The sequence below is a fragment of the Castanea sativa genome, chromosome 1, assembly GCF_040712315.1.
Source record: "Castanea sativa cultivar Marrone di Chiusa Pesio chromosome 1, ASM4071231v1".
Classification (NCBI taxonomy): Eukaryota; Viridiplantae; Streptophyta; class Magnoliopsida; order Fagales; family Fagaceae; genus Castanea; species Castanea sativa.
The window spans coordinates 84,169,125-84,187,459 of NC_134013.1; the positions used below are offsets into that span (position 1 = coordinate 84,169,125).

Here is an 18,335-nt window from a genome sequence, read left to right on the forward strand (position 1 = left end):
TTCTTATATCAATAAGATTTTTTTTTTTAATTCATTTATATGAACTAAACCAACAAGTAAAAAGTTTCCATCCAAATATTCATTCGGAGTGTTAGGCTTGGGCTTTTCTGTTAGGCCCACTGGACCATTTATCTCCGTTATTATATCAATAAGATTTAAAAAAAATAAAAAATAAAACTTATACATCAAGATAACAAAAATAAAAATTACAAGCTTATTTATATATATATATATATATATATATATATATATATATATATATATATATGCACATCCTTCTTAAAAAATCTCAACCCAAACTAGTTCACTAACTTATAAAAAACTAGCCAATGGCCTTGTAGCCGAATTGGCACCTCCCCATATATAAAGTGCTTGGGGGTCTAAGGGGGAAAGGGTTCAAGTTGCGGAATTAGCAATATGTTATTATTTCTCCAAAAAAAAAAAAAAAAAAACTTATAAAAAATCAATTCATTATCTTTGGTTGTGATTGGTAGGTTGGATGCACGCCCTAGCGATTTTTATCCTAAGCCCTCTCTTTACTCAATTGTCAATTAGTAAAACATCTAAACCTTTTTCATTGTTGAGAATTTGTCATCAAATAGTGAATAAATTCCTTGAGGCTTTGAATTGACATTGAAAAAGGAAAAGCATCTAGTTTGACAATTAAATGAAAAGTGATAATAATTTCAAATACAACCAATTTGTTCACACACTTTATTCTTTGTGAATTCGCTTTTTCAAACTCTTTCTCTAATATCTCATTTTTTTTACAGTTCATTGAATGAATCATGGGCTAGTACCAAATACAAGTAGCTTCATCAGAACGAATATTTCCATCCCTTGTCGCCTGATTAGATAGGCTGGGCATTGGAATCACTTGTGCACAAATCTTTTCACATGACAACATGTAGTTCAATGCTCTGATCTACAAAAACAGATGAAAACCAATTCTGAATTATCAGTTTCTTTCATGTTGATTGCAAGGTAGATTTGACATGCCACAAGAGAAGATTTGACAATATGGTTGACCGTGACATTAACAGATGATTTGATGAAATGGTTGAGTTAATGATAGCACCAAATTTGTTGTCATGAAAACAAACAATTGCTTTATTTTCTCACCTGGGACTGTCTTGATTTTAGGATGTTTCACCATGGCATGTCTATAAAAATGTTAACTACAATTTTAATTAAATGCTTATGTTATCCCATGATTGTCTGAAAATTAGTAACCCATCAACAAACGTCTCTACTGCAGGGGATTAAGATCCTTTAGAGTGCTTAGGATAACTCCAGGAGATCCTAATCCCTCCTGCAGAGCAGCAACATCTTGTTTAATTACTTACAGCCGTTTGTCCAAGAAAAATGCACAACACAATTATAAATGAAACTGCTGCTCAGCATTAAATCACAAAAAAAAGCAGCATCCTTGTTTGTTTCTGTTGGAAGTAGCAACTATGCCTGAATGCTCATTTAATTATCACAATTCAAATTGTTTCTCAACAAAACCAGAAGCTTTTTTTTTTTTTTGTTGAGAAATCCGACCCAAAGGTCATTTATTGAAGGGAAAACCGGAAAAGAGGATTACAACATATCACGGGACACGAGGAGCTATAGAATCAGGGATGGATTCCATCCAAACCTGAAGCTCCTCACCAAATTTTGCTTGTCTAGCTAGATAATGAGCAACTGAGTTGCCTAATCTTTTAACATGAAGGAAAGAAAAAAAAAAAGGGAAACCTAAGGCTAGAGAAATAGTATCCTCTAAGATATGACCATAAACTGGATGCTTCAAATCTCTCTTACTCAAAGCCTTGATAATTAACTTCACATCTTCAAAAATTGCATAAAAAATACTGATCTCCTTAGCAAAAAGAGCTGCCTACAATTAGCTAACTAAAGGTTTTAGCAATGCATTAGGATGTGATAGAAACAATTAACTAAACCGTTTATCTGCAGAATTCACTGTCCGAGATGATTATGACTTATGAGCTTTTCTTTGTTGATCATATCGTCTAGATTCGGATAGTTGTTAAATTGTTTCTCCACAAAATAATAAGGGAGAACTCATTTTTTGTATACAAGATCTGTTAGTGGAACTATATAATTAAATCAAAAAAATATCTCCTTTCAATTGCAGTATGAAATAACTCTTGAGTAAGCAGGTGAGGCCCGGCTACCTCAAATTAGTCAGAAATTCTTTTTCCGTTTCTTTGTTTTTTTTCTGTTTTGGATCGATATGGGTGGATCTCGCAGTTTTTTTATTGAATCGAAGTTGTTTCAATTGGTGGTTGAGGAAGGGGGGAACTTTTTCTCCCTTAAGATTTTTGAACGAGGGAAGTATTTCATGCACTCAGTGTTTATGGGTAGGATTGCAGCAAGTTGGTTAATGCAGAGCTTGGAACAAATGGTGCTTGGGGTCAGCCCCAAACATTTCTTCACGCTCAGGGATGGAGATTCTCAAGATACACGGTGCAACGGGGTTCTAACCCGTTTGGGCTTTTTATTTTAGTAACGAGTTAAAAGTTGGCGGGATGAGAAGATCGATCATTATTCCGGCGGGCGCAGGGCACAACAAGGTTGAGGGCCTTTGGAATTGAATTGCGGAGAATGTTGGAACCTTCTCATTATGCGTTGGGGTTCAAAAGCCATACCGTATAAGGCTAAGTTGGGTTCAATTGATTCATCCTTCCTGGTCCTTTCTTGAAACGGTAAAAGCGCCCGTGCAAGTAAGGAAGCCTTTGCACCAGCCCTTCATTAGAAAGACAGAGAAGTTTCGAGGTTGTGGAGAATACAACGCAGCCTCCGAGAGACAAAGTGGGGATTCGGTGGTGGCTCTTGAAGCTCCGCCGATAATGTTTTACCGTTTGCCGTGGGTGGTGTGGAGGGGAGCCACCGTAGTATTAATGGTGCCGCTAGGCTTAAGGAGAAAATCTAACGAATAAATTCAGATTCACTAATTTGAATTTGAAAGTCGTTGATTCTGGCAGGAGCGTCAATTTAGGAGTTATGGCTGTTGGTTAAGGAAAGGTTTGACTGTGGCGTAGATGAATTTGGTAAGAGGCGGGTGTCTTGGCAACGTTATAGGGGAGATAAGCAAGTCAGTGGGTGGAACGTGAGGAAATTTCTGCCCTGTGTTGTGAAGGAGGGAATGGACAATGGGCCTTTTGAAGCCCATGCAAGCAAGTGTTGCCCAGCCCACCGTTGACTAGCCCTTTTGTTTTTGAGGGCGGGGGCCTGCTCCGGACAGTCGGAGACTTATACCCACCCAGTCTTACAGGGCCCAGCTTGCCGAGGATGATAAGTTAGAGTCAAGCACGTCGGGTCTGAGCACATTCTCGAAGGGTGCGACTGTCTCAGCGAGCTCGGTGCTCGGTTCTCTACCACCAAGGAGGACGACGAAGGCTCCGGTGGATTCCATAGGCTCGACTCCTCCCATATCGGCGCTGGAAGTTTTCGCGGGAGTGGGTCTTGCGATCCGGTGAGTTCGAGCTGCCTTACCCCTCCTACGGTGCGATATTGACGTCGGAAGTGGTGCAGGATGCTTGCGAGGTGGGTTCGTCAACAGTAGCTCCGATATGCACTTCGGTTGAGCCGGCAGTGATGAAGGTGATGTCTTCAGGGGTTTTGGTTGAAGAGGTGGTGGAGATGTCGTCATCTCCGACGAAGACGATGGAGGAGGATGATGAGTTGTTGGGTCCGGAGGTAAGGGCGACGGAGCACGAGGCCTCTGATGGTAAGATGGTATTTAAACATCCTCCCACTATTAGGGAATTGGTCAGTGACTTGGATAAATCATGGGATAATTCCAAAGAATGGATGCTACAATTGCGAGATGGTCGACAAGTAGTGATTCCGTTAGCTCTATATCAATCTCCAGAAAGTGTGTCGGATTGCTCGATCATCGATGTGGTAGCGTAAGTGTAATGACACTCGTTATCATTGGCGGCAATCGGCTAATTAGTTGGTCGAGGATTTGTGATGGGTTAGTTGAGTCCGTATGTCCGTTGTTAAGGAGGCGCAGGAGGAGAATGGGGGATTTTGATGAGAGGTTGATGTCTTGGGAGTGTAGTGGCAAGCCGTTAGAGGTGGTACCTTTGGCCACGAAGTTCCTTTGGATATGGAGTGTGGTTCGAGCGGGGGTTGGGTGTTTGGAGTCGGGTGATGGTAATAATTTATCAATATGGGTAACAAATCGGATTAAGGCTTTTAGAAAATCGTGGCACCTCCTTGGAAGGTTTTTGAGGAGCGAGATTACGGGATTGCCGCTGGCTATAGAGGCCAAGAAAAAGAATAATAAGCTTAAGGCGGTAGATGATCTTATGAAGCACGGTAAGTCGTGCGTAAAGGTCGGCGGGAGTTGAAAAATTTATTGACTTCTTCCGAATGCCGAGGTTGCTTCAACGAAACCGAGGAATATAAGTAAGGAGAGGGCTGTGGTGGTTCATCAATGAATTTGAAGATTATTTCTTGGAATGTTAGAGGGCTGAATGATAGGGATAAAAGGCTTCGGATTCGTAATTTGGTAAGGAGATGGAAGCGTATATTATTTGTATTCAAGAAACTAAAATGGAGTTGATAACTAGAGATGTGATTCACAGTTTATGGAGGGGCCAACATGTCGATTGGTCTTATCTAGGCTTTTGCGGAGCTTCTGGAGGGGTGTTACTGATGTGGGATACACGGGTTGTGAATAAAGAGGAGGAGGCTGTGGGGCGATTTTCAGTTTCTTGTAGATTTACTAGTGTGTCGCATCGGTTTGTTTTGGGCGTTTGCGGTATCTATGGTCCTAATTTCTTGAGAGATAGAAGATTCTTATGGGAAGAATTATTTGGCTTGAATAGTTGGTGGAATGTTCCATGGTGTGTGGGTGGTGACTTTAACGTGGTTAGGTTTCCTTCTGAGCGTTCTGGTTCAACCTCTTTTACTAATGCCATGCGGGAGTTCTCCAATTCTATTTCTGAGCTAGGTCTCATTGATATTCCGCTTCAAGGGGGATCTTTCACTTGGTCTAATACTCGTGAAGTTGCTTCGAAGGCTAGGCTGGACGGTGTTTTTGTTTTCGTAGATCGGGATGATAAGTTTCCGTCCGTTTCTCAACAACGCTTGCCTAGGCCGTTATCCGATCACTTCCCGATTGTTCTTGAGGGTGGTTCCTTTCGAGCGGTAGGAGGCCATTTAGATTTGAGAATATGTGGCTGAAAGATGAGGGTTTCGTGGGAGAGGGTGCGATCCTGGTGGGCATCTTATAATGTCCAAGGAGCTCCGAGTTTTGTGTTGGCCTATAAATTGAAGCTTTTGAAAAATGATTTGAAGAAATGGAATGTGGAGGTTTTTGGAAATGTTGAAGATCGGGTGAGAAAATTGTGGCAAGAGCTTCGTGATTTAGAGATGATCGAGGATAGTCGAACTTTAGTTGCGGAGGAAAGGCTGGAGTTGGAAAGAATTCGAGGTGAATTAGAAAAAGTTACTTTGATGGAGGAAATCTGTTGGAGGCGAAGTCTAGAGTCCTTTGTATTAGAGAAGGAGACGGGAATACCAAATTCTTTCATCGTATAGCTAATTCTCGCGAAGAGTTAATTCCATTGATAGGCTTATGGTAGATGGTGAATTGTCTTCGTATCCGAAGGCTATAGCTGGTTGTATCTCTCATTTTTATAGGCAACTATATGCCGAAAACCGTGGCTCATAGACCTTTACTAGATGATGTGGAGTTCTCTTGTATCTCGGAGGATGATGCGGTGTGGCTAGATAGGCCTTTTGACGAGGAAGAGGTGTTTGGGGTGATTAGTGATTTTAAGGGTGATAAGGCTCGGCCCGGATGGCTTTTCTATCTATGGCGTTCTTTCACTTTGCCGGTCTTTGTCAAGGCTGAAATTATGGCAGTGTTCCAAAACTTTCATACTCAGGCTGTGTTTGAGAAGAGCCTTAATGCTTCTTTCCTTGCTCTTATTCCCAAAAAGGTGGATGCTGTGGAGATCAAGGATTTTCGGCCTATTAGTTTAGTGGGTGGGATCTATAAGATCATTTCTAAAGTGTTGGCTAATCGTCTCAGAAGGGTGGCATATGGGCTTATTTCGAATTCTCAGAATGCATTTGTGAAAGGTAGACAGATATTGGACTCTTTCTTGATTGCTTCAGAATGTATTGATAGTAGATTGAAGTCAGGTGTTCCGGGAGTGTTGTGTAAGTTGGATGTAGAGAAGGCTTATGACCATGTAAGCTAGGGTTTTTTAATGTATATGCTTTAGCATTGTGGGTTTTCAGAGAAATGGAGAAAGTGGATAATGTGTTGCATATCTACTGTTAAATTCTCCATCCTGATCAATGGTAGTCCTTCTGATTTTTTTGGTAGTTCTAGGGGGATTCGACAAGGGGACCCCTTGTCTCCGTTGCTATTTGACATTGTTATGGAGGGGTTGAGTCGATTGTTGGATGTGGCTGTTCCGTCGGTTCTCGAGGCTTCGTAGGTAATTCACCTGGTAACTCGATGGTGTCTCATCTTTTGTTTGCCGATGACACTCTTATTTTTTGTGATGCGATGCTTCGCATATAGCTTGTTCGAGAGCGATCCTAGCTAGATTTGAGGAGGTCTCGTGCTTAAGGATTAATTTGGGGAAATCTCGAGTTGGTTCCTATAGGGAGGTCTACAATATGGATGTGCTGGTGGGGATGCTGGGTTGTAGGCTATCCTCTCTTCCTTTGAGATATTTGGGGCTTCCGTTAGGAGCTAAATTTAAGGAGTCGTCTATTTGGAATCCTATTTTGGAGAAGATGGAAAGGAGATTAGTGGTGGAAGAGGTTGTATCTATCTAAGGGGGGTAAGGTAACTCTTATTAAAAGTACTCTTTCCTCCTTACCTACTTACTTCCTTCTCTTCTGCCTCTTCACCCGGGAAGGTGGCGAATCGTATTGAGAAGTTACAACGATATTTTTTGTGGAGTGGTCTTAATGGTGACTCTAAATTACACTTGGTCAATTGGGCTCAGGTTTGTAAGCCGTTGCAGGTTGGAGGGTTAGGTATTAGACGATCGAGGAGTTTTAATGCCGCCTTACTAGGAAAATGGTTATGGAGGAATGGAACGGAGACCGATGCTCTATGGAGTGAGGGTTATTGCGGTTGAAATATGAGAATGATTTGGGGTGGTTGGTGCACGAAAAAGGTGACCAAAGTGCTAATGGTGTTTGTTTGTTTAGACATATTATTAGTGGTTGTACATGTTTTTATAAACTCCTTATGTATGATGTGGGTGATGGTACTCGAGTGAAGTTTTGGAAGCATGTATGGTGTGGTGATCGTACTTTCCAAGAGGCTTTTCCGGAGCTCTATAGTATTAGTAGGACAAAGGATTCTTCAGTAGCGGAGGTTATGTGTTGGTCCGGGTGGGAGGATTCATTGGGATGCTAAATTTCGTCGTCCTCCACAGGATTGGGAACAAGAATCCTTTGATCGGTTTATGGACATGGTCTACTCTTCGGTATACGGGGTTTGGGTCCGGATCGGTTGTGTTGGAAGCCAAGGAGTAGAGGTTTTGAGGGTTAGAGGTTTCTATCATTCTTTCTACCCTCCTACCACCTTACCATTCCCTTGGAAGTTGGTTTGGAAATCAAAGGTTCCTCCAAGGGTAGCTTTCTTTTCATGGTCTGCTTCTTTAGGTAAGATTTTAACAACAGATAATCTTCGCAAACGACGAGTGCTAGTTGGATTGGTGCTATATGTGTAAGAATTGTGGGGAGTCGGTGGATCATCTTCTTCTTCACTGCCCCATTGCTTGTGAGTTGTGGTCGTTGGTGTTTTGCCTATTTGGAATTCATTGGGTTATGCCTCAGAAGGTTATTGAGTTGTTTGAGTCTTGGCAGGGTAAGTTTGGAAGACATAGAAATATAGAGTTGTGGAGAATTGTGCCTCATTGCTTGTTATGGTGTATTTGGCGCGAAAGGAATGAGAGATGCTTCGAGGGCTGTGAACGCTCTATACTAGAGATTAAGTCTTTATTCCTACACACTCTCCTCGATTGGAGTGTGGTTTTTTATCATTTTTCTTGTTCTTCCCTTCCTGTTTTACTTGATCGTTGTAATCTTGGTTATTGATTTATGCCCCCATAGTACATTCCCAATGTACTCGGGTTGGCTGTTCTTCATTTTTTAATAAAATTTTCGTTACTTATCAAAACAAAATAATAAGGAACTGACTATTGATGCTAAAAACACCAAATGATAATTGGCTGCTTTGACAAAAGCAGGTTTTGCTAGTTCTAATTAACTATCATGAAAGGATGATACAAAGTTTTTTATCTTCCCCAAAAAAAGGCAGAGGCTTTAGATCATCAAGAATTTGTATCCAGACAATTCTTTAAGTCCACGAATTCACAATTGTAGACTTAAAGGAAACGTTCTGCCCAATTAACAATTACTGCCTACCCTAGAGTTTAGTAGACTAGATTGATATGGGTGCCAAAGATGAAAGTAGGTCTAAAGCGAGACTTTAATCACTTCATAACAGACATTCTAATCAAAAGGCTTAAAAATAGTACCAGATTAGCTTAAATTATCAGAACGATAGCCATGACAAGTTACAGCTTTCTGATAATTTGTACTAGAAGGAAAATATTAGCCTGTGACACTTCTCAGCACATCAGATAAAGGTTGGTATGCCTGAATGTGATCAGATTAACAGACCTTCCTTCAAAAGAATATTAGCTGCTAAATTATTGTCTAAGACACCAAAATTTTTTCAAGATATTTAATAACTTATATCTGGATTGAAAAAAAATATGACAAACATGTAAACTAATACTCAAATAATTGGTAATTAAAACGCATGAGAATCTTAGCTAGAAAAGAAGAAACAAGTAATATTGTGATGCCCTAGATTCTATGGATTGTATGAATGTGTGTTGCATGAGCATATGCTGAATTCCGCATCAAAAGTTTACTAAGTCAATCTAGACCATTTCTATGGATTACGATAAGTCCTGGTTGTCATTGGTCTTTTTAGGATATAACATAAATTTGACTAGGGCTTTCCTCAATTTGTGATAAATATAGTCCTGAAAAAACATAAGCACAACTATGGAGGCTTAAAACCAATAATACCAAAAATCATTTGTTATGATTTTTAGTTTCTTTGTACTTTGTACTTTGTTCTTTTTTTTTTTTAATTGGTAAGTTATAGACTTATAGATGCAACATGCCGTGGGTTTGAGTTCAGAAATCATATAAGCTAGAGCTCATTGGCTTTAAAAATAATAATAAGTGGTATGTTATACATGCAGTTATTCTTGTAGCAGGAAGTAGCATTTGAGCCAGAGCTAAATGGCTAGTTCCTTTTGTTCTAATAACCTGATTCTAATAAAGAAGTGCAAGAAAATGCTAGAGAAATCAAGCTGTTTCACATAGTACATAATGGAGTCAAATAAGAGGCCTGCACACATATAATAGAAATATAAGGCTTTTCTTTATCTTAGCCCTGAGGCTAGTAGGGTTGTTAAGCAACAAAAAGAATGAATATTTTCGTAGGTAGGTGATTCTTATCAGGTTTTAAGACTTCTAGATGTTGAACACATGCTTACCCAAAATTTAAGTTCAAAGCTGAGGCAACACCTATCCTATTGTGGACTCAGCTAAAAATGAATGAACCATCGTAACATAATTAAAATATTCTGTTAGCAAATATCAATATATTGGTCACAGAACACAAACTCTTGATGACATATTCATGATACCAAGCTAAAGTAGATCATCTCAAGCACATGGAAAAGGAAATGAAGGACAGCAATTTCATTTATGAAAAGATTCAATAGCTTATACTTCATGAGAGATCAGAACATGTATAAGTTTTGCTAAGGCAGATCTTGGAAATGTTAATCCATTCTCTTTGGGTAACAATCATTACCAGGACCAACTTTGACATAAAGGTTGCCATCTATATGGTGTAAATAACAACATGGTTGATCATTTTTTCATGCAATGCAATATCACTAATATATGTGCACTATTTCTATCTGGGATTTATAGTTCTTGTAATGAAGCATTAAAAACAAGGTACCTTAAATAAGTAGAGGGAGGGGGAGGGGGGGGGGGGGAGGGGGGTGGGGTGGGAGGTGTTATTGTTAAGGAGGGGGGTGGCTGGATCAGGAAGGGTGTGTGGTTCAATTCTTAAGGTTGTTTCATTAAGCATTAAATTATTCAAATAATAAATAAATAAATAAATAAAAGCAACATGAAAGATATTTACTTCAGCTATAATGAGATTGAATGAGAAATATTTCCAGCAAATCACGTTTTTTCTTGGGTCAAATTACAGATTCCACGTCAGCATTTTGCAAATTATAAAATCTATGACATCAATTGGGCATCCTTGATGAAATTGTAAATTGCCAATATATTAGGCCACATAATACAAATGAGAGAAGTAGACCTTGTGCTAATATGACGTTGCTTCAGCTTGATTTTAGGACTACATGCTGCCAAAAGAGAAAAAGATTGGAAGAGATTAAATCTCCTAGAAAGCAATGTTCTCAATGACATGTAGAATAAAACAACAAAGAAAAAGATATTTGGCTGGTTTAAGCAATGGAAATGGAAAAGAAAAAAAGGGGAAGAAGAAGAAGAAGAAAGAGGAAAAGAGCATTTACAAATAATTTGTCATAAAAATGAGTCTCACTTCTTTGAAAGCATATTCAACATCAGAAATTTAGTCTTTACCTTAATCTGTGTTCTATTATATGTGTAAGTGATGTGCACCAACCCATCACTAGCCTGGATAACAGCTGGATATGAAAACTCCATTTCCAAATTATCCTCTAACGTCAAAACATCAAGCCATGAGTCACCATCATCCATAGAGAGTGCGACTTTAAGGACACCCCTTGAGATTGTATTATAAGCAAGTAAGAAACGACCATCTCTCAGTTTAACCCCATCAATACCTGGTAAATTGAATTTAAAGTTAAAGACAGAATATGGAAATGGAAATAAGAGAAATGCCATATAATAATAAAGTATATCTACAATGCCTGGAATTGAGATCATTCAATTCATTTTTTGAAAATGAACAGAATCTGACACTAAAATTGATCATAAACCTACATATGGAACTTTTACTTATTATCCAATAAACTTTTTCAAAACCCGTCAAAACCAAGATGGACTCAATTTCCATATTCCAGTTAAATACATGCATCACAATTACATGTTCATATACTATACCCACTGATATGATGCAAGTAAACATAATTGGGCCATTAACCTGAGTTTGGATTGGGGAGTTCAGTAGGTTTTGCATAACCCCAGCTCTGGCCACCATCATGAGATTCTGACATACAAACTCTACCAATATCCTCAAAGGATCGTAGTAAAACACGCAAGGTCCCTTTTGCAGTCTGATAAGGAACTGGTTGAATCACACTGATATTTTCATTTTGTACGTAAATTGGGCCATACTTTTTCCATGACTTACCAAAATCTGCCGTAACCTGTTCCAAGGTAATCAAAAAAGCATGTCAACTCTTTCCAAACATCAAAAGATTTCAACTGCTAATGTAGTTGAGTTGTTGCTACAACCTCCACCCATGACCCCCAAGAATTCCAACTTTCAACTGAGGATCCACAGAGCAAGAGCCCATTTTCCAGCAAGATAGGCTGAGGAAATCAAGCAATACATATGATAAGTGAAGCTTTTGAGTAAATGAGCAATTCTATACTATGCCTCACAAGGGCGGAACTACATTGATTGGTGCCCCCCAAAATTTTTTAAACTCTTCTATATTACATAAAAATAGGACCCCTATCCATATTTGTAACAGCTCCCCCCCCACCTGCCTTCGTTAGTGATCTTTTCAAGCTTGCTTTGCAAACTTGAAGCCATACCATTTAGTCATTTACTATCTGTTGACTTACTTTGACAATTGCATTTTACTATCGAAACCCTCTGCCCCACGTCAGTTATGTCAGGCACATTAGTTTGGCTTAGCTTTATCATTTCCATTTCCATTTCCTAAGAGTCTCACATAACTAAATTCTCCAAAACCTCTTTTCTGTTGATTTTTTTTCCCTGAATCAAATTCTCCAAAACTTCTCAATATGAGATGATGTGACAATTGTCCACAACAAATTTCTGCTCCTTGTAAATAAAAATAAAAATAAAAATAAAAGAACTTGCTAAAATTTTCACCACCATGAATTGTATTCTATGAAAAACGATCATCAAGCATAACTTTTAAGGAAGATGCTAAGTGTCATTTTTTGAATATTTGGTATACATGTTTATAGAAAATTAGAGAACTTTTTTTATAATTAGTAGAATTTATAAAGATGTAAAACTCTTATATAAGATAATTTTGTAGACATATAACTTTTGTATACAACATATATATATGTGTGTATATATATGTATATATATATATATATATATATATGAGTTATGACTTAGTCTGGAGTAAAAAATTTAATATAAACTAATGCATCAATACATACATATATGTGTGTGTACTTCGTTTTTCTTTAATTGCAAATCAATATGATGGCTTAGTCTTGGTCCCCCAAACAAAAATTCCTGGTTCCACCCCTAATATCTCATATGAATATACATCACAATGAAGTTATACCTTATTCTTCTTCTGAAAAAAAAAAAAAAAGTTATACCTTATTCTTTATTGGACCTAATATACCAGGAGGAAGTTGTTCTCTATCTGTCCAAGTAATACCTTTGTCATATGACCGCTTCATACATCCACTCCATCTGAAATTCAATAAGCCAACAGTTAGCAGAAGTATGCAAAAAAAGGCAGTAATTACAATTAAGTTCACATTTCTGCAGGATGCAAAAAAATCAAGAGCGTAGTGATAACAATAATGAGAATTAACAAAACACAGAATGTTAAAAAAAAAAAAAAAAACACATATTCATCGAAATACTTGAAAGATTGAAATGTAACTTCTCAACCATTTGATGGCCTAAGTCCCAAAACAGCAAATTTATTGGCATTTATTCCAGAGTTTCAAGGCTATAAAGCTATCACTATACCCAGTTCAAACCATTAAGATAAATAATTACAGATAAGGACTTAGAAAAAAAAAATTACAAATAAGGTCCACGGAAACATCATTACAGCTGAACCTAAAATATATCATAGAAAAAAACATCATCATGTAATTAGAATAAAAAAGAGGTTTGTAGATAGAAACAAGTAACAAAGAATGAACAACCATTAATTGGATTGTGCTAGGAAACTGCCAAGGAGAAAAGAAATTAGCATTACATTTAGTCAGAAAATTGCATTACTTTTGAACCTCTTGGCCTATTTTATAGAAGAGCAGCAGCTCGTCTGATGGAAGTTTAAATAACACAGGGTTCCACAGTGGAACATCTTCTTGTTCATCAACGACAATAGGTGACTGCCAACTGCCATTCTGCCAGGAAAATTTCCACCCATTGCGTTAGGTAACCTTATAAATCTAAAATATTGAAAAAGAAATATACCCAGTAAGTTCAAACCAAATATATTCCTCATGGAATTGAAATGAAGTGATTAAATTCATTTGCCAGTGGGTTCATATGATTAAGAAACATTTAAGAAACCAAACCATACAATTTAACACAAAGGGAAGGGGTCAAGTGATTCAAAGAAACCCTCCAATAAATGCTAATTTAAACAGTCATTTGTACCAGTAGCCTTAGTGGTACTTCTCCTCCGTGTAAAGGTGGAGGTCTAGGGATCAATGCACCGGGGGTACAAGATGTGGGATTAAGAGTTCTTACTGTTATGATCCTAGTGTCCCACATTGGTTAAGTGTAAGCTTAACCATGTGTTTATATGCTCTTGGGCACCCTCTCCTTGCAAAGCCACCTGCTTGTTCAGCATCTTGAAACCAAATCACAGCCTCCCCATCAAGATGATATGAAGCCATGATCACCTTTTGATGTTCAGGGGTATTATGGTATGAGACAAATTGGTTGGTCTTGTAAAACCCCCAACAAGTTGGATCTTCAACTTGGAACCGAGGAAATTCCAATTTCAGATTCTTGATGGAACTCACTGATGAAGACTCTAAGTTGTTGGCATTTCCAATTTGAAGAGCTCGTGACCCATTAATGGGAGAGTGAAGATGTTTCTCTTCATTTTCAGCTATTCTCTGCATAAACGAGTTGAGAGTTTGTAATTGTTTCTGAATTTCTTGTAGAGTGTGTTCATGGCAGTCTTCTCAGAATTCTGGGCATGGGATCGTGTTTCAGTCATGGTGGTGAATTGGGATCAAACTGCTCTGATACCAATGTTAAGATTTATGAAGTAAAGGGAATTTCTAGTAGATCACTTTGAGGGGATCTAGAGCTCCATTGACATAGCATAAGAAGGAAGAGCAAGAATTAGAGAGAGAGAGAGAGAGAGTCAATCAAGTGTTATTCCTTTTTTATGAATCAATCAATACAATCCACAATCATCTTATACATCAGTAGGTGTAAGTGCCTCTAACTAACTAACCAACTCTATCTAACTAACTGTCACTAACTACCTTCAGTTAAGCAGTGCACACTCACACGCACACCCTTGCACACTTACATGCACACCCTTGCAGCAATACACGCACACCCCTGCACCCACACATGCATTCCCCTACACCAGCACACACACACTCTTGTACCACAGATACACATACACAGTGGATGCCTAACATTTACAATGTAGATATTTTTAGGGAAAAAAAAAAGTCACTTGTACACTGGAAAATGAATTTAAGTAGCAAATAAAACAACCCAAACCACCTTCTTGTTAGTTGGATTTGCTTGCAAAATGCAATCTTAATTTAAAATTTCAAGGTTGGGCTGAGAGAGAACGAACTAGGAGAAAAATCAGAACACACAAGCAGCATATGTCACAAGGGAGTGGATATTATAGTTACAGTTACTACAAAATTATAGTTTCAATTTGGACTATATGACGAACATATACTTGGATGAGCAGAAACTTTATAGGCTCATCCCTCCTTTAATTCAAAAAGGAACAATTCAAGAAATTCATTGATCTTATAAATTAAATATATGATTACCTTGTAGCTTTGCAACCAAATTTTCACATCAGGAGCCCCCTCTAATGAACCCCCAAAATAGGCAACCAAAAAGTGATCTTTCTCAACCTACACAAACCACAAAGAAACCACCATCTAGTCCATTTCCATCAATGAAGCAAACATTAGAAACTCTGCAGTAAAAAGTGCAGATGCTTTTGTCCTGTATAACCTCAACAATGGTAGAAGCATGACAGCTATTGAATGGAGCAGAATTTGCAGGAAATGTTAACTCCTCTACCAATGGCCCTTCAATGTAACTATCATTTCTCATATTTGAACTCTTGGGAGCTAAATTTTCATTGTTCATCCCTGCATATGCAACCAATTTCCTGCATAAGGGTTCAGCAGATATTAAGGTTTTGTTCAGAGAAATCTGATATTATTATGTGCATATAAAACACACAGGTTGGGATTTTTTGAAAGAAGAAATTGATAAAGCCAAGTTTAATCAAAGCAAGATTCTAACTTGCCTATGCCATTGTTTTATTTTTACAATTGTGACTCGTTACTTTGTGGGTATAAAATGCATTAATTTCTTTCAAAAAAGACCATGCAAAAGAAAATAGACAAGAAACTGAGCACCTGGTGAAAAGGGCTTGAAAAGAATTCAGCAAGTGATGGTTGTGCAATGTGAGATTCAAACTGAAGAATTGAGGATTACAACTGAAGCTACTTCCAAATTCAGATGATGGGTCATGAAAATCAGACACATTAAAGACTGAAAATAGTAGTAAAAACATGGACAGCAGTAGAACCAACACAATGCTTCCACCCATTGATTTTCGCTTCCCAATTGTCATAGAATGGGTTTCATCTGAGCTTCTTCTTCTTTTCTTTTCTTTTTTAAATTTAAAGTTTCCACATTTACAAATAAATATATATTTGGGGGACCAATTCAGACACAGATATTTCATATATAAACGGACAAAAGAGCAATAATGGAATCACCTAATACGTTAATTAATAGCATAAATATATATATTGATAAGGCAGTACCAGATACTGTTGTCATGGTTTGACTTTGCTCAGAGAGAGAGAGAGAGGTTCAGGTGCTCGCTAAACTCAGTTCGGAAAGAAAATAGACAAAGAATATTATTAAACATCACTACTGTAGTAACTGTACTAAAGTAAGCTGAATTTAACAGACTTCCTAAATCTTAAATATAATTGTAAGGCTAAATTACAAATTTACTTTGCCTAAAATTTGTTTCAGCCTCATAAATTTGATTTGTTTAATTCAGTCTTCTAATTTTGATTCTGTTCAATTTTAGTCATTCTTGATAAAGATTTGTGTTTATGTGATTTTGCCTCTTTTGTTATATTTTAAATTATAAAATATTTTATGAAATAAAAAATTAAAAGATAAATTATTTAATTGTGATAAAGAATCAAATTGCACGTTTAAGATCTCATCAAATCAAAGTAGTATCAAACCAAATTATTCATTTCACAATTCAAAAATCCTCATCATTCAAACCAAATCTCTTAGTAAAAAAAAAAAAAAAAACCAAATCTCCAAAATATTTGCCAGAAAACAAACATTAAGGCGCTCACTAGGACTGGTCTCTATTTGCTGGGCTTTTCTTTGGGCTTTGGCACCTACTATTTGTTTACAACAAAGACGTTAAGGCTCAAATCCTTCTCCTCCGATGGTCCTATACTATTGTCAACAAAAAATAAGTAATTTAGGGCTTAAAAATTGGGACAAAGATTAGCTCCAAAGAAATTTGGACTCTTAGACTTCAACTCACAATAGAAAAAATGATATGTGTACCTGTCATATGTAATACACATAAGACACTTGATTGGTTATATTAAGTAAATCATGTGCATTACACGTGGTAAAAATATATGTTATCTTATATTCTTATTTTTAGATACTCCTTGATTATAGTAAAATGGAGCATCATTTACCACTACGAGAGTATCTAATAATTACTCTTTATGTGGGTTTTAATTAACTTAATTGATAAAGTCTCTAATGGTTAAATAAGAAATTTGTGTTCAATCTCTGCCTACATCAGAAACCGATTGGTGCCTTAATTTGATTATAAAGAGTTATCATTAGAGGTGGGCCAAATAATTGAAACTCTCTCAAAAAAGAGTTACCCTTTATTGGCTGACTTTTTCCTAAAATTTGGGCCATGGACCAGGACCAGTGGCAAGGTATTTTTTTTCCTTGGGTTTATTTTCAAGTTAGTCCAATCCAAACGCAGAAGATATATACCTGGTACATCCTGTTATGTTTAAGTTTGGGCCTACACTCACCTGTTCATAACCTCACACTTTTTTTTTTTTTAGAATAAACGGCAGACCCTATTCATATTAGGGGTATTAATGTTCGATCCAACCCGTGAACATGATACGAACCCGATACGGGTTTTTGCAGGTTAGAATTAGGCCTTAGTAGGTTTGGGTCATAAACGGGTCAATCCGCATAACCCGAAATATACACGTCTGACACACCAATTTATTTGTGTCAACACAAAATGATTCATTTAACACAACCCATTTAACTAGTATAACAAACAAATATTCATTTTATTTTAGATTTATCAATATCTTTTATATCCAACCTATATTTTAAATTTAAAAAAAAAAAGTGAGTAATTACAAAAACTTACAAACGATATAAATGGAAATTGAAACTTTACAAAACCCAAAGGATATTATATTTTGGCTAAAATGCAAAAATGACTCTTTAACTTTCTTTATGTTTCATTTCAGTTTTTTAACTTTACTTTTATTCATTTTAGTTCTCTAAGTTTCAGATTTATTCAATTAAGACTTTTTCATTAATTTTTGTTAAAATTTTTTGAAAAATAAATTTGGAAAATATTTTTCAATCATTAATTGAATTTTTTTAATTTAAAAAATTTGAAGAAAAAATTATAAAATTGAAAAATTAACCACAACATATAACGAAAATTGATAGAAAAACCTTAATTGAATAAACTTAAAAGTTAGAGGACTGACATGAACAAAAGTAAAGTTAGAAGACTGAAATGAACAAAAGTAAAGTTAAAAAACTGAAATAAAATCTCTCAAAAACTTAGAGGGTCAGTTTTGCATTTTACCCTTATATTTTTGTTGAACTATGTTATTATGAATTTAGTTTAAAGTGTATGTACTCTTTTGGAACGTAAAAAACTTATATCTAGATAGATATTATATTTTTATTGAATTATATTATTTTGAATGTAGGTTGAAGACTTGAAATGTATGTGCACTAATTTTAGGATGTAAAAAAAAAAAAAAATTTCTAG

The 18,335-nt window shown here is 36.8% G+C and overlaps 1 protein-coding gene across 4 annotated transcripts; it reads right to left on the reverse strand.

Moving 5' to 3' along the window:
• Positions 1-602: 602 nt before the first annotated feature.
• LOC142627077 (uncharacterized) lies at positions 603-16,190 on the reverse strand. 4 transcript variants are annotated; one of them, XM_075800886.1, is made up of 10 exons: positions 15,652-15,969; positions 15,239-15,398; positions 15,049-15,135; positions 13,286-13,413; positions 12,646-12,742; positions 11,566-11,643; positions 11,252-11,477; positions 10,708-10,931; positions 10,421-10,466; positions 603-920 (listed from the first exon to the last, which is right to left on the reverse strand). In XM_075800886.1, exons 1-9 carry the CDS (start codon positions 15,867-15,869, stop codon positions 10,443-10,445), a joined length of 1,242 nt encoding a protein of 413 aa, XP_075657001.1. In that variant the 5' UTR covers positions 15,870-15,969; the 3' UTR covers positions 603-920; positions 10,421-10,442. The 4 variants fall into 4 exon arrangements, with proteins under 4 accessions (XP_075657001.1, XP_075656994.1, XP_075657009.1 ...); XM_075800879.1 differs by having other exon boundaries at positions 603-925; XM_075800894.1 differs by lacking the exons at positions 603-920; positions 15,652-15,969 and adding an exon at positions 16,066-16,190 and having other exon boundaries at positions 10,231-10,466.
• Positions 16,191-18,335: the final 2,145 nt, after the last annotated feature.